Here is a 15,683-nt window from a genome sequence, read left to right on the forward strand (position 1 = left end):
GGAGGGTCGTTGGGGGAGCTGCGCTGCGGGGAGCGGCAGAGGGTCGGCGGGGGTCGTGCGGGGAGCGGCGGAGGGTCGGCGGGGGCCCTGCGCTGTGGGGAGCGGCGGAGGGTCGGCGGGGGTCGTGCGGGGAGCGGCGGAGGGTCGGCGGGGGCCCTGCGCTGTGGGGAGCGGCGGAGGGTCGGCGCGGGTCGTGCGGGGAGCGGCGGAGGGTCGGCGGGGGCCCTGCGCTGTGGGGAGCGGCGGAGGGTCGGCGGGGGTCGTGCGGGGAGCGGCGGAGGGTCGGCGGGGGAGCTGCTCTGCGGGGAGCGGCGGAAGGTCGGCGGGGGCCGTGTGGGGAGCGGCGGAGGGTCGGCGGGGGAGGTGCGCTGTGGGGAGCGGCGGAGGGTCGGCGGGGGAGGTGCGCTGTGGGGAGCGGCGGAGGGTCGTTGGGGGCGCTGTGCTGTGGGGAGCGGCGGAGGGTCGGCGGGGGCCGTGCGGGGAGCGGCGGAGGGTCGTTGGGGGCGCTGCGCTGTGGGGAGCGGCGGAGGGTCGTTGGGGGAGCTGCGCTGTGGGGAGCGGTGGAGGGTCGGCGGGGGAGGTGCGCTGTGGGGAGCGGCGGAGGGTCGTTGGGGGCGCTGTGCTGTGGGGAGCGGCGGAGGGTCGGCAGGGGCCGTGTGGGGAGCGGCGGAGGGTCGTTGGGGGCGCTGCGCTGTGGGGAGTGGCGGAGGGTCGTTGGGGGAGCTGCGCTGCGGGGAGCGGCAGAGGGTCGGCGGGGGTCGTGCGGGGAGCGGCGGAGGGTCGGCGGGGGCCCTGCGCTGTGGGGAGCGGCGGAGGGTCGGCGGGGGTCGTGCGGGGAGCGGCGGAGGGTCGGCGGGGGCCCTGCGCTGTGGGGAGCGGCGGAGGGTCGGCGCGGGTCGTGCGGGGAGCGGCGGAGGGTCGGCGGGGGCCCTGCGCTGTGGGGAGCGGCGGAGGGTCGGCGGGGGTCGTGCGGGGAGCGGCGGAGGGTCGGCGGGGGAGCTGCTCTGCGGGGAGCGGCGGAAGGTCGGCGGGGGCCGTGTGGGGAGCGGCGGAGGGTCGGCGGGGGAGGTGCGCTGTGGGGAGCGGCGGAGGGTCGGCGGGGGCCCTGCGCTGCGGGGAGCGGCGGAGCGGTAGCGGGGGCGCTGTGGGGAGCGGCGGAGGGTCGGCGGGGGGCGCTGTGGGGGCAGTTCAGTGGGGGCATTCTCCCCTGAGAGTCAGCGCCCCATTGTGGTCCTAGGGCTGCTGCTTGTTCCTCTGTCAGATTCGATTGGAATCTGAGGTCCCAACCAGCAGTGGCCATTGACCATCCCGCAGCAATTTCTGGGGCAGTTGGGCGTCAGCCCAGTGTCCTGGCCAAACCCCACCTGGGGCGTTGGCACACGGCTCCCCAAAATTCCTCTATTGTTTCACTGCCCTGCAGTGTCGTGTTGCTGTGCCATGCTAAGCAGCTGCCACCTTCCACCCCAGAGGTGGCTGCATTTCACTAATGGGTACAATGATTCCGCTAGGCTGGTGACAGCCTGAGGGGCAGGGCAGGGCAGGCTGCCCGTCGGCATTACACGCCCCCACCTGCGCACCTCTGGCTGGCCTGTGCACAGCTCTTCTTGCCCTCAAGTGATCCCATGGAGTCCAGGGCCAGAGAGGGCGTGTCGGACTGGGCACCAGGACGCCTGGGTTCTGCTCCTGGCTCTCGTGGGGGGAGCAAGGCAAGTTGGTCCAAGCTGGGACCTGGGACTCAGGACTCCTGGGTTCTGTTCCGGATTCTGCTACTGACTGGCCGGGTGAGCTTGGGTGAGTCACTTAGCCCTGGGTGCAAAGCAGGGACAAGCCTGGCCGGCGCGAGGAGGGCTGTGCGTCCCGGCAGGGCCCTGCGGTGCTCACCTTTCCAGAGCCCGAGTCTCTCTTGGCAGCGCTGGCCATGGCTAGACGCTTTCTCGTGTCAGTAACGAGGGCCTTTTTGTTCCTTAGGGCTGAGAATTATTGGTGGCGGGGTCAGAATAAGAGGACCCTTAAAGTGGGGCAGTTCCCCCGAAACACAGTGACCTCCGTGGCAGGGCTGTCGGCCCACGACATCAGCCAGCCGCTAAAAAACAGCTTCATCCACACTGGCCATGGAGACACCAACTCCCAGCACTGCTGGGGCTTCCCCGATAAGATCGATGAGTAAGAACCACGTCCGTCTGCTCTGCTTCCCTCTGCCTTTCCTCCACTCCCCGTGGCCCCGGGTGCAGGGACGGGTGGGGGGCACGAGTCGCCTGCCCTCTGTGGGCTTGGAGCCTGAGGGGACGTGGGGGGCCCGTGTGGCTGTTTGGTTTGCTCTGGCTTCAGGCCAGTCCACCCTGTCCACGACCCTTCCCTCCCTGCCCCCCGGAAGAGGCACAATCTGCTGAGGAGCCCGCAGCGAGCCTGGGCACCAGGGGGACATGCCAGGAATCGTGCCGCATGGGGGCCACATAACTGGTGGCATCTAACTTCCTCCCCCTCTCTTCGTACTAACGTGCATGGCTGATCTCCCCCAGCCCCTGCTGGGGCTTTGGGAGGGGCCCGGGCACACCAGCCCTCGGGCAGGGGGCAGCAGGAGCTGGCAATTCAGCAGGAGGCGCGGATCCCTGATCCTACCAGCTGCTGTGCCCCATCGGGCGCTATCAGCCGGGTGAGTGTCCAGACCTCTCCTGGCTCCCCTGGGCCCTTTGCCTGAGAGTTTGGGGTCATGGCGCTGTGTGAGCAGGGCGGGAGGCCTGTCCTTGAGGAACCCCTTTCCCTTCTAATGGAGTGGGCCCTAAACTGCCATGTGTTGCTCTGAGCTGTTAAACAGCTGCCTCGCTCCACTCCAGAGGTGGCTGCATTTCAGCGAGGTGGGAAGTTCTCCCTGTTGGTTGTGCATGATTATAGCATACATGTTAGTTCCAGCTTCTGTTAAAACCTCCCTTTCGTGGTTGCTCACAGATTTCCAAACCAAGTCTGTGACGTTGCCCATACTCGCTCTCGGCTCCAGGGAGAGGTTTGCTCAGTTTTGGTTCTGCCATTTTGGAATTCTGTGTGTCCATGAAAAAACCCTACATCCCCGTGTGTGACACAGAGAAACGATGCAACTACTGGGGGTCAAACTGGGCTTGTTTTGTAGATCCCGTTGAGCTCTAAGAAATAAGCTTCTTTTGGGGAATCAGGACAGTGGGTTTAAAGTCAGAGGCACGTACAGTTCCCCTCCCCCTCCCCCCCCCCATGCTTGTCCAGCTCTCTGGATGTCTGAGACATGCCAGGGGTCGTGCCAGGAGAGTTATAGCCTCTTGGTTCCCATTCCCACCAAGGCACAATGCCAATAACTTCAGTGGGGCGGGGCGGTGCAGAAACTGGTGACAAGGCTCAGCTCAGCGAGCCGGCTCCCGCGGAGGCCTGGAGCAGCAGCGGGTGGCTGTAGAATTATGTTCAAATCCCCACAAAGCAGCCTCTGCCCCCGCCCCGGCTGGGATTCTTAACACTGGCTTGAATTCCTCGGGGGGGCTCAGCGGCGGGTGGATCCCGTCTGAGCCCGGTTGTGGTCTGTGACCTGGGACGTTGTAGCGTGGACAGGAGCCCTCCTTTGGGGTATGGCTGTGCAGCAAAAGCTGGGCCAGCTGGCACAGGGCCTGGCAGCCTAGTCTCGCAAACCAAGGATGTGCCCAGGGTCCACGCCAGGCTGGCACCACCCGCACTGCACAGGCTGCACCGCGGTCGTGACGCACTAGCTGGATTCCGGCCAGCCCACGTCCAGCTGTCGGGCTCAGGGAGGCCGCCAGGCAGGGGGCGGCCCGGAGAGCAGGGCGGAGGGGACGTGGTACCTGGGGAGCTGGGTCGTGCCGCCTGACCTCAGCTCACGGCTGGCATGGAATAAGTGGTGATGGCTGGGGCTGGGTACGCGTCCCTGTACACCGCTCTGCCAGTGTCCCCCAATCCCGACCCGCAGCCCCCTGCCACCCCAGCCCTGGGCTCCCCGTCCCCAGCTCTGCCAGTGCCCCCCAATCTCGACCTGCAGCCCCCTGCCACCCCAGCCCTGGGCTCCCCGTCCCCAGCTCTGCCAGTGCCCCCCAATCCCGACCCGCAGCCCCCTGCCACCCCAGCCCTGGGCTCCCCGTCCCCAGCTCTGCCAGTGCCCCCCAATCCCGACCCGCAGCCCCCTGCTAGCCCAGCCCGGGACTCCCAGTCCCCAGCTCTGCCGGTGCCCCCCAATCCCGACTCGCATCCCCCTGCCACCCCAGCCCTGGGCTCCCCGTCCCCAGCTCTGCTGGAGCCCCCCAATCCCGACCTGCAGCCACCTGCCTCCCCAACCCTGGGCTCCCCACCCCCAGCTCTCCCGGTGCCCCCCAATCCCAACCCGCAGCCCCTGCTAGTCCAGTCCTGGGCCCCTGTACACAGCTCTGCCAGTGCCCCCCAATCCCGACCCGGAGCCACCTACCACCCCAGCCCTGGGCTCCCCACACCCAGCTCTGCCGGTGATCCCCACTCCCGACCCGCAGCCCCTGCTAGTCCAGCCCTGGGCTCCCCAACCCCAGCTCTACCGGTGCCCCACAATCCCATCCCGCAGCCCCTGCTAGCCCAGCCCTGGGCCCCTGTAAACAGCTCTGCCGGTGCCTCATACCCAACCCCTGCCTGGCTGCACTCTGGCACTAAGCTCCCCGCCCTGCTGCTTATCTTTATCACCCTCTGCATCTCCCCCAAGTCTTTCCCAGGCCCTGCCCAGCAGGAGCCCTGCACTGCCCTGCCCAGGTGCGGAGCATGGGGATGTGGCACCCAGGCTGACATGTACCCAGGGAGAGGGAACCTACGCCCAGGCCTCCGGATCCCTCCCTCTCACTTGCCTGGCACTTTCCCACCACACCCTGCTTGGCATGGCTCACCCAGGGAGAACCCAGCCCTGCCGCTGCCATCCCTGGGCACTGGCCCCGGCCTTGCCCTGTGCCCTGGCCCTTGGCTGCTCCTGGGGTCCTGGCCATGAGGATGGAGCTGGGGGAGGGGCTCTGGAGATGGTCTGAGTGGGGCCAGGGGAGTATGAAATCCCCTCGGAACTCAGCCCCGCAGAGCCGCCAGGGGGCGCAGCCCATGGGGTCTGAACGGCGGAGACCTCCGCTGTCATGGGAGCTGAGTGTATGGCCCCTGGGGCACACATGCACCAAGGCTGGGAAGAGGCCGGGTGGCCTGTGGTTATGGCAAGAGGCTGCGATTCTGGGGACCCCACGTCGATCCCCTGCTCTGCCACTGACATCCTGTCTGACCGTGGCCACATCCCTTAGCAGCCCCCAACCTGTACCCAGGGGTGAGAATCTGGCCCTGCCCCATGGGTGGGGGTTGCCAGCCGCTGGGGATTGGCCGTGCTGAGGGCCAGCCACAGTCAGTACCTGGGAGGGGCAAGAGTGGCAAAATGGGAGCTCCTCGGCCGGGAGGGGTTAGCAGGCTGTGCTGGTCTCTGGGGCCAGCCCAGGGGAGACCCGAGTAGCCCCCCATGCCCTGCCACGTGGTTCTCCCGCCCTGGGAGGCCCTGCAGACAGGCTGCACCTTTCAGCCACCATGCCCTGAGCCGACGGAATGGGACTGGGCTCCTGCCTGAGAGGGGCAGCGTCATGTGGCCGGGTGCCAGGAGTGCCCGAGGGCCGGGCTCCCCACAGCACCGGGGTGGTGAGCCCCTGGTGCGGGGCGTGCTGCTGACCGTCCTGCATGTTCTCTCCCTTCAGGCTGTACCTGGGAAACCCCATGGACCCTCCCGATGTGCTAGGCGTGGACCTGAACGCAGCCAGACCCACCCAGCTCCCGGGCCGGGCAAAAAGTAAGCCACACTGCCATCCTGCTGCGGGCACTGCCCAGACAGTCATGCCTGCAACCCATGCTGCATGGCCCGTAATGGTCCTGGACCTCAAACTACCAGTCCCAGCATGCAATGCTCTGTGGGACCCTGGCACCTGCTGTCCCCAGCACTGTTGCCTGCTGGGACCTGTAGTCTCCACAGGCCGCTCCTGCCCCTTAGGTTAGGGCAGCTGCAGTAGGAGCCCCCGGCTGGGCTCCCAGGTCGCGTGGTGCCAGGGGGAGGAGAGCATGGGTGCAGGGACGAGCGTGCCCAGCGAAGCGGGCGTGTTGCTCCTGCCGGCCTTAGACCTTCCTCCCTTCTGTCAAGGGAAGCTCTCCCCGGCGCTCGACCGTCTCCATGGCTCTATTGTGGCCGCTTGGCGGAGCTGGTCGAGTCCCGGCCCCCGAGCCCTGGCCGGCGGCAGAGCTCCTCCCGCCGCTCTGCCGCCCCAGATCTCCTGCCCTTCCAGCAGGACCCTGGCTTCTGCTTCCTGTCCGAAACTGTCGAGCGGCTTTGCTGAGCTCAGCTGCCAGCCCGGAGCGGGTCGCTCCTTCCCTGCTGTGTTCAGATGGTGCTGAAGCCCTAAGGGTCCCAGGAGGGAGGCCCCTGGCACTCCTGTCGGGCCGGTTCCGTGATGAGCTTCAAATGCTTGGGCACCCTTGAAAATCTGCCTGAGGTTTGGGTGCCCAGCTGGAGACCGCTTGGCCCTGACTCTCTGCAGTGCCCCATGCCCGCCGCTCCCAGTGACCCAGGTGGAGCTGAGGGGGCTCCCGCCCAGCTGGCTCCAGTGGGGCATCCAGAGTCAGGGGCCACGTCGGAGAAACCCGGCGTTAGCTGTTCCAGCCGGATCCCCGGCCAGCTGTGTTGCTGCTCCCTGGGCCCCGGCAGTCCTGCCTGCTACCTGCTCCATTACTAAACCAGCTGCCTCCCGGCTTCCTCTGGCTTCCCTGCCTCTGCGCTCTGCCAGCTAACCCCTCCTCTCTCCTCTGGGGCCTCTCTCTTCTGCTGCAGGGAAGCCACCGCCTCGGCCACCACAGCCGGCCATCCTCCTTTCGAGTAAGTTGGGCCGTTCTCCGCTCCTGTCCTCTCTCTTCTCTCCTCACTCCTCTCTGCCAGGTACGGGGGCATGCGGGGCGCTTCCGGCCGGGGAGCTGCTGGCTCCCTGCGCCGAGATGCCAGTGCCAATGGGGTGCCTGCCAGTGCGGGCACAAGGAGAGCCCTCTTGCCAGCCAGCCCCGCGCATAGACACAGATGAGCACACGCCCTGTGTGAGCGCGGGCAGTGCCAGCTTCCCCGCATGGCCCTGCTCGGAGTGTCCCAGCCCTGCTCCCCTCCAGGGGCCAGAGGTGAGTCCATGCTCCCTGCCCCATTCAGTCCTTCGTCTCTCGGCTGAGCTGGCCGGCTGCAGCAGAGGCTGGTGGATTCCCCTGGCCTCTCCCACCACCAGACACACCCGACTGGCACACACACCCAGGCTCCCCGTGGGACCAGCCCTCGGCTCAGTGACTCAGGCCCCTCTCTGCTTCCCACCCGCTGGCGACTCCGAACCCCCCCTACCCTGTCAGGGTCCGGCTCAGGCTCTCACTGGCCTGGACTCCGCTGCATGTACTAACCTCTGGGCTGGGCTGGAGGCAGATAGAGCAGGCGGGAGGCCGCTAGGCGGGCAGGGGCTGCGGTGAGAGCTGGCACCTCCAGGAGTGTGCCCCTGGGGAGCAGAGCCCAGTACATGGGGTAGGGGGCGTTGGATGTATGCAGCGAGCTCTGACCCCAGACCTAGACCTCTAGGGCAAAGCTCAGGGATACCTGGTCCAGGAAAAGCTTAAACAGAGAGACTGAGGAGGGCAAGGTAGAGGGCAAATACATGATGGTCCTGGGTTCGGATCCTGCATGGGTCAGGAGTGAACATTGAATTTTGGTGGCCTCCCTTCCTAAGCCCCAGTGGCTGCTTGTCAGTTTCACATGCCCATCATCCGGGAAGCCTGTGCTGAGGAAGGTGATCAGGAGCAGTCAACATGGATTCACCAAGGGCAAGTCATGCCTGACCAACCTGATTGCCAGAGGAGATAACTGGCTCTGTGGATATGGGGAAAGCAGTGGGCGTGTTATTCCTTGACTTTAGCAAAGCTTTTGATTCGTCTCCTACAGTATTGGACTGTAAGGTAGAGAGAAAGCTGGCTAGATTGTCGGGCTCTCCGGGTGGTGATTAATGGCTCCATGTCTAGCCGGCAGCCAGTATCAAGCAGAGTACCCCAGGGGTCAGTCCTGGTGCCAGTTTTGGTCAACATCTTTATTAATGATCTGGATGATGGGATGGATTGCACCCTCAGCAAGTTCACAGATGACACTAAGCTGCGGGGAGAGGTAGATACGCTGGAGGGTAGGGATAGGGTCCAGATTGACTTAGACAAATTGGAGGATTGGGCCAAAAGAAATCTGATGAGGTTCAACAAGGACAAGTGCAGAGTCCTGCACTTAGGACGGAAGAATCCCATGCACCGCTACAGACTAGGGACCGACTGGCTCGGCAGCAGTTCTGCAGAAAAGGACCTGGGGGTTACAGTGGACGAGAAGCTGGATATGAGTCAGCAGTGTGCCCTTGTTGCCAAGAAGGCTAACGGCATATTGGGCATTAGTAGGAGCATTGCCAGCAGATGGAGGGAAGTGATTATTCCCCTCTATTCGGCACTGGTGAGGCCACATCTGGAGTATTAGTTTTGGGCCCCCCACTACAGAAGGGATGTGGACAAATTGAAGCAAGTCCAGCGGAGGGCAACAAAAATGATTAGGGGACTGGAACACATGACTTATGAGGAGAGGCTGAGAGAACTGGGGATGTTTAGCCTGCAGAAGAGAAGAATGAGGTGGGATTTGATAGCTGCTTTCAATTACCTGAAAGGGGGTTCCAAAGAGGATGGAGCTAGACTGTTCTCAGTGGCAGCAGATGACAGAACAAGGAGTAATGGTCTCAAGTTGCAGTGGGGGAGGTTGGATATTAGGAAACACTGTTTCACTAGGAGGGTGGTGAAGCACCGGAATGGGTTCCCTAGGGAGGTGGTGGAATCTCCATCCGTAGAGGTTTTTAAGGTCAGGCTTGACAAAGCCCGGGCTGGGATGACTTTGTTGGGGATTGGTCCTTCTCTGAGCAGGGGTTGGACTAGATACCTCCTGAGGTCCCTTCCAACCCTAGTCTTCTACGATTCTGTGATTCTAAGCCTGTGCTCAGGAGGGGCCCAGGGCTGGGCTAGCAGGGGGCTACGGGTCAGGACTGAGGGGCGCTGGTGGAGTTGGGTTTGGGGAGCCCACGGCTGGGATGGCCAGGGCCTGTGGGTTGGGACTATCAGCCCTTCTCAGGCACATGCTAAACTGCCCTGCAGTTGCCCCGAAAGCCCCACGGCGGGAACAGCACCATCTCCTCCTCCCGCAATGTGGATCCAGATGGGGAGGGGCCCAGAGTTCCCACCAGGGCTCCGGGCCGGGCGCAGCACTGCCTGGAGAAGGGGCCCTCAGCAGGGCCTGTACCCATGCTGGGCAGGTGCGGAGGTCACCCCATCAGTGCCTGGCCCATGGGCGTCCTGCGGTGCTGAGATCTCCCCCTCCCTGTGTTCCAGAGCCCTCGTACGACCCCGTCAGTGGGGAGGACAACTCCCTCTCCACGGGCCTCAAGCGGCTGTGCCTGAGGAAGCCGGGCCCCACAAAGGGGCTGAAGCTGGTGAAGCCTTCGGCCTGGGTGTCGGGCACCAAGGTGGGCGAGCGGCAGCCGAGCCGGGCCAAGGGCGGGGTCACCTACTGTGGCGAGGCACCACTGATCGACTTTGGGGACGAGCCTTCCCCCACCACCCCCTCGCCAGTCGGGGAGCTGGGCGCCCCCTCCCTCGCCAGGCTGGCCATGGAGGCTTTCTCCCTGCTGGACAAGACGCCCCCCCAGAGCCCCACACAGGCACTGCCCCGGCCCCTCCACCCCACCCCTGTGGTGGACTGGGACGCACGGCCCCTGCCCCCGCCGCCGGCCTACGACGACGTGGCCCAGGACGAGACCGACTTCGAGGTGTGCTCCATAAACAGCGTGGAGGGGCTGGTGGGGCGGCCGGCCTGGGCCGAGGACGAGAAGGCGGCGGGGGCGTGGGGCTCGGCGCCGCTGGAGGACAACCTCTTCCTGCCGCCCCACGGGGCCAAGCAGCCGAGCCTGGCGCAGACTACCGAGATCTTCCAGGAGCTGCAGCAGGAGTGCATGAAGCGGCTGCACGTGCCCCAGGGCCCCAGCGAGGACAAGCCGCAGATCCCGCCCCGCGTGCCCATCCCGCCCCGGCCCCTGCGGAGGAACGAGCCCGGGTGCTGGTCGGGGGAGCTGTCCCCGGCCTCGGGGGGTGAGGAAGACCGGCCGCCCCAGATCCCGCCCCGCGACCCCTTATCCCAGCCCACCTCCAGGACTCCCAGCCCCATGGCGCTGCAGGTGGGCTCCCCGCAGCAAAGGGCCAGCCTCTGCTCCCCCTTGGCCCTGGCCGCCTGCCTCTCCACCTCCCCGGGCAAGGCCATGCCCACCACGCAGAGCTTCGCCTCGGACCCCAAGTACGCCACGCCCAAGGTCATCCTGGCGCAGGACAAGGACAGCGCCAGGGGCCCCTGCATCCTGCCCATTGTCAAGGACGGCCGGAAGGTGAGCAACACCCACTACTACCTGCTGCCCGAGCGCCCAGCCTACCTGCACAAGTACGAGAAGTTCTTCAAGGAAGCCCAGAGCCCTGAGGAGCCGGCGCCCCGCGTGGTCAGCACCGCCGCCGTCCGGCCCAGGGTGCAGCAGTCCAACTGCTCGGCCAACAACAGCAACCCCGGCCCCCGGGGGGCGCTCGGGGCCTCCTGCAGCGGCCAGACCATCGTCTACGACAGCAGCGACGGCTGCCGGGCCGCCGAGAAAGTGCAGCTGGTGAGTGGCTCCTCCCGGGGCGATTGGCGAAGGGGGCCAGTGTGGGGTGGGGCCAGCTCAGGGCCCAGCCGGCGAGCGACGGCGGGGCCTTGCCCCTGGCCGCGGGGGGAGCAGCTGCAGCGCTGCACCAGCTCTGGTGTGGGACGAGGCCGTCCCTGCCCCGCAGAGTTCGCAGCAGGGGGAGAGCCCAGGGGCCAGTGCGGGAAGCTGACTCTGCTCAGCCTGGGAGAGCAGGGCTGTGCCACAGATTCGTTGCCTCACCTGGGGCACATCCTACCCCTTTGCCGTGCCTCAGTTTCCCCACTCTCCCCAGGCTCCTTTCCCAGAGGGGGCAGGCAAATGAATTGGGTGCGAACGGGCCGAGCCCCTCAGAGAAAGGAACCCTGCGCATTTTCCACGTAGCAGGCGCGCACCAGGTGGGTGCCCGACTGTGGGGCAGCGTGGGGTGCGATGCCTGTGCCCTACCCACTCAGTGGGATCCAGGCTCCAGCCCCTTTCGCCATCGCTAATGTCAGAGCCAGCCTGCCCCGCTCCAGTGCCCAGGCAGTGAACTCTCTGGGGCTGATCCTGCTTGGTTGGACCTGCGTGATTCCACCCCATGTGCCCCTGCCCCTCATGTAGTGGTGGGGCAGACACCGACCCCGGCACGCCAGGCCTGACAGTCACATGAAGGGCACCAGTGGGCTCAGCTCTGGCTGGCTGCCCCCCAGTGCCAGGGCAGGCTGCACGGCTGCCTCTGCCCAGCGAAGTGCAGTCACTGGAAAGTAGCACCCGGGGCAGGGGGAGGCCACCCTGCCTGGGAACGGCTGGTGTGACGTGCTGCCGGGAGCCCCGAAAGGGAGGGCGCTCCCGCTCTGCCCTCTGCCTGCTCAGGGCAGGACTACCCAGCCTGCGTCACTAGTGTCTCCCCTGGCAGGTTTGGGCACCACCCTGGCTTAAGTGCCCCCAGACCCTGTGCTGGGCTCTGCGCCCTGGAGCTGATCGGGCTACACAGCTCGGTCCCTCCTGAGCACAGCTTGTTGCTGCTGGCCCCGCAGCAGCCAGGCGCATCGCGCTCGCGGATCCAGCCGCCCCCTGAGCCCATCCTAGGGCAGGGCACCAATAACCCCTGTGGGGGGGCAGGGCGTGAGAGTGACAAGCCGGGCTGGAGCCGGCCCCCTGACCCAGACGCCCCTGCAGCTGGAGATCCCGGCCCAGGAGGGGACGGGGGACGAACAGGCTGGGACCTGGCTGGGCTTGGATGAGCTGGCTGGAGGGCCTGGCAGCCAGGACACCTGGGTTCCGCTGGCGGCCCGAGGGGCCGTGTCTCCCGCTCTCTGCACCTCGTTTTCCTGTTTGTGCCTCGGAGATACGGAGCCGGGAGCCGTCCGTGGTCAGCAGCCGTTTGGGCCAGAGAGCAGGAGATCTGCACCAGCGCCGGACGGCATGTTGGGGAGCAGACCGCCGGGGCCAGGGGTGGGACGACTCGGACGCTTCCCTCCCCAACCCGTGCGGCTCATGGGGCGGGGGGGGTGACCCCCTTTCCCCTGGTGGAGCCCCAAGGCCAGGCCCTGTCTCTAGCGAGTGCTGCAGGGTCTGTCTGGAGCGGGGCCCAGTCCTTGCCCTTGAAGGCCTGGGGGGCCACCTGCTGTTCCAGCATGAGATTGCAGCCTCTCGCTGCTGGGGCCCACAGAGCAGCCTGCCCAGTGGGGCCTGGGGAGGTCTTCGGGGGAGCCACAGGCTGCGGGGGACGTTCTGCTACAAAGAGGGCAGCCATTCCCCGCTGACCCAGCCTGGGCATCCCGCAGCCATTGCAGGTGGGCGAGGCTCAGGACTCCTGGGTTCTTTTCCTGACACTGAGACTGTCACCCTGGCCAAGTCACTGTCTCTCCCGCCCCTGTGTGCCTCAGTTTCCTCATCTGTAAGTGGGGCTGAGGTGAAGCTGCTGCCCAGCGGGGGCGTGAGGGTGGCTGATGGTCCCAAACGGTTGGAGACTGGGTGAGCTCCATGTCACCGATCTGCATTGCCATTGCTGCTGGGGCCCAGACGCCATGAGGATGGGCACCTCAGCTGTACCCACCTATACAGATTGCGCTGGTTGCTTTCCCCCAGCATCCTTACTGACGCCCATAACGCAGCCTTTGGGTGCTGCTGAAACGTCTGGGGAGCCCAGAGGCGGCTGCTGCAGCCGCGTCCCTGCCCTGGCCACATGAAACCAGCCCTCCCAGTCAGTGCCACCAGAGCCCTGGGCCCCGTGCTGCCCCAGGAGCCTGTGCGGAGGGGGATGAGCTGCCCAAGGACAGCCTGCCCACATGCCCACGGCCGGAGTCCTGCCCCCACCCTGCCTCGGCGTGCTGCTCTCAGACTCTTCAGTGGGGCTGGGCAGAGCTCCCAGCTCCCCCCGACTCAACGGGCTGCGAGCCCTCGGCTCCCTCCCAGCCCCCGGCAGTGCCAGCCTGTCCGGACCGAGCGCTCACGGGCTGTGTCCACAGGTGCAAGAGATGGTGCACGGCGTGACCACCGAGGAGTGCCAGGCCGCCCTGCAGAACCACGGCTGGAGCGTCCAGCGGGCCATCCAGTATCTGAAGGTACGGGGCAGGGGCCGGGCAGCTCTGGGACCCCCCACCCCGCAGGCCGTGTCCGGAGCAGTGCAGTGCCTGCAGGGACGGGCCGTGGTTTTTGGGTGGGCAGCAGGATCTGAGCCCTGGCTTGTGTGACGGCACCAAGCCTGGAGCGGCCCGCTGGGGGTGGCCTGATCCCACCGGGGCGGGGGGGGTGCTGTTCGTACACTGGTTGACGCTCGATGCCGGAGGGCCCAGGAGCAGAGCTGGGCACGTGCGCCCAGGTCATGCCCCTCCCGTCCGACCTGGGTACAGTCAGCCACCGCTGGCACCGTGTCTGCCTATCAGACCCGCCATGCGGGGATGAAGAAGCGCAGGGGAGCCCCCGCCCCGCACTCTACGCATGGGCCAGGCTGGCCCAGCTCCTGGGGAATGGCAGGATTCTGCGTGGACAGCGTCCCTACCCCTCCCGCTGCCCGGGGCGCCCCCCACTCACCCTCTGTGCCCTGTGGTTTGCAGATGGAGCAGCTTTTCTGCCTGGGCCTGAAGACCAGGGGGGAGTGCCACAGGGTTCTGGAGATGTTCGACTGGAACCTGGAGCAGGCCAGCTGCCACCTGCTGGACCCCGCCAGCGCCGCCAGGCAGAAGTAGGCCACCCCCTTGCCCCAGCCCCACCCCTGCGCTGGCGTGGCGAACCCCAGGGGTTCACAGCCTCAGCATGAGCTCTCGGGGATGCCCCTTTTGTAACCCGACAGCTGGGCCCCTCCGGGGGCACCACAGGAGCTGTGGCCTGCCCGGGCCGGCCAGGCTCCATCCCGTGGCTGCTTGGTGACCTCTGCCAAAGGAGTTGCAGCTGTCGCCCAGCAGGATGGACGCCACTCTCGGAATTGGCCACGGAGCCCAGCCCCCGTCCCTGGCAGGGTGCGGGCAGAGCTGGGCTGGAGAGACGGGGGAACGGACACAGCTGTGTTTCCCCAGGGGGTGGGGCCCAGCAGGGGAGGAGCAGGGGCTCAGGGCCAGGCTCTGCCCCTGCGGCCTGCGGGAGCCCCTCCCTGGGAGCTGTGTGGGGCCCCCAGCACATGCTCCAGCCGATGACAGCGCGGCTGCCCGTGCAGGCAGGACTGGGTGGCCCGGAGCAGAGCCTGCTGCCCAGCATGGTTGTGGGGAGGAAGGGCACATTCCAGCCCAGGGAGGGACTGGCCAGGCAGCCGGTGGGGCTCAGACCCAGAGAGCAGGGCCCAGCTGCAGAGGGCCTGATCCTGTGGGGCACCCCTGTGAGCACAGAGGGCCCGCTGTGTCTCAGGATTGGGCCCCCAGCTCACCTGCTCCCCTTGTTCTGCAGGCGGTGACGGCGGCAGGCCGGGAAGCTGAGTCAGACCTGGAGCGGGCACCTGCCACCTCTGCGGTGCCTTCCCCCCACATTGGACTGAGCCGGCCAGAGCGTGGCTGGAGAGCCAGGAGCAGGGCTGAGAGCCTGACCAGGGGCTCAGGACTGGCGAGGGGCAGCCCCCAGGATCCCGCTGGGGGTCACCCAGGAGCTCGCTGAGGAATTGTTTTGTAAAGAGAAATGTAATTTTAATATATATATAAATATTCTATTGGAGAGGAACCCGGTGCCCCCCAGCTGTGTGCTGCGCCCTGCCTGCCCCTGGGCCTCGGCTAGCGAAGGGGCTCAGGAGCGGCCTCCCCTGCCCCCGGCTCCGGTGCCAGGGAGCGCAGAGCAAGAGAGCAGCACTCAGCACAGATCCTGCCCCCCTTGGACCTGGCTCTTCTCTCCCGAGCTCCATGCAGCCCCAGGCCTGGCACAAAAGGGACGAGCCATCACCCACAGGCCCCTTTCAGCCTTGCATACTTCCCGGGGTCTGCAGCACCAGGAGCCAGGCCCGGAGGGCACCCTGCGGCAGGCAAGGGCCAACGTCCCGCTGACCAGCCCTGCAGCAGGCCCATGGGCCCAGAGGAGAAGGGCAGACCAGCCCCTGCGGCCCTTCCATGGCAGGGGGTCAGCATTCAGCCTGGTGCCACCTAGCCCTGGACTGACTGGCAGAGCAGGCGGGGAGCCTGGGCTCACTCCATAGAATCATAGAATCATAGAATATCAGGGTTGGAAGGGACCCCAGAAGGTCATCTAGTCCAACCCCCTGCTCGAAGCAGGACCAATTCCCAGTTAAATCATCCCAGCCAGGGCTTTGTCAAGCCTGACCTTAAAAACCTCTAAGGAAGGAGATTCCACCACCTCCCTAGGTAACGTATTCCAGTGTTTCACCACCCTCTTAGTGAAAAAGTTTTTCCTAATATCCAATCTAAACCTCCCCCACTGCAACTTGAGACCATTACTCCTCGTTCTGTCATCTGCTACCATTGAGAACAGTCTAGAGCCATCCTCTTTGGAACCCCCTTTCAGGTAGTT

The 15,683-nt window shown here is 66.0% G+C and overlaps 1 protein-coding gene across 11 annotated transcripts in view; it reads left to right on the top strand.

Moving 5' to 3' along the window:
* Positions 1 to 14,885, top strand: part of TNK2 (tyrosine kinase non receptor 2) — an 80,938-nt gene extending 66,053 nt beyond the window's left edge. For 5 of the 11 annotated variants that reach the window (XM_073359080.1, XM_073359087.1, XM_073359089.1 and 2 more), the window contains 6 exons: positions 1,969 to 2,163; positions 5,706 to 5,797; positions 6,827 to 6,931; positions 9,424 to 10,736; positions 13,208 to 13,303; positions 14,619 to 14,885. In XM_073359080.1, coding sequence (XP_073215181.1) covers positions 1,969 to 2,163; positions 5,706 to 5,797; positions 6,827 to 6,931; positions 9,424 to 10,736; positions 13,208 to 13,303; positions 14,619 to 14,822 — 2,005 coding nt within the window. In that variant the 3' untranslated portion in view covers positions 14,823 to 14,885. Of the gene's footprint in view, positions 1 to 1,968; positions 2,164 to 5,705; positions 5,798 to 6,826; positions 6,932 to 9,423; positions 10,737 to 13,207; positions 13,304 to 13,795; positions 13,924 to 14,618 lie in introns of all 11 variants that reach the window. The other 6 variants (XM_073359082.1, XM_073359084.1, XM_073359081.1 and 3 more) reach the window with 6 other exon arrangements.
* The last annotated feature ends 798 nt before the right edge of the window (positions 14,886 to 15,683 follow it).

Source organism: Lepidochelys kempii, chromosome 9 (assembly GCF_965140265.1).
Source record: "Lepidochelys kempii isolate rLepKem1 chromosome 9, rLepKem1.hap2, whole genome shotgun sequence".
Lineage (NCBI taxonomy): Eukaryota > Metazoa > Chordata > Testudines > Cheloniidae > Lepidochelys > Lepidochelys kempii.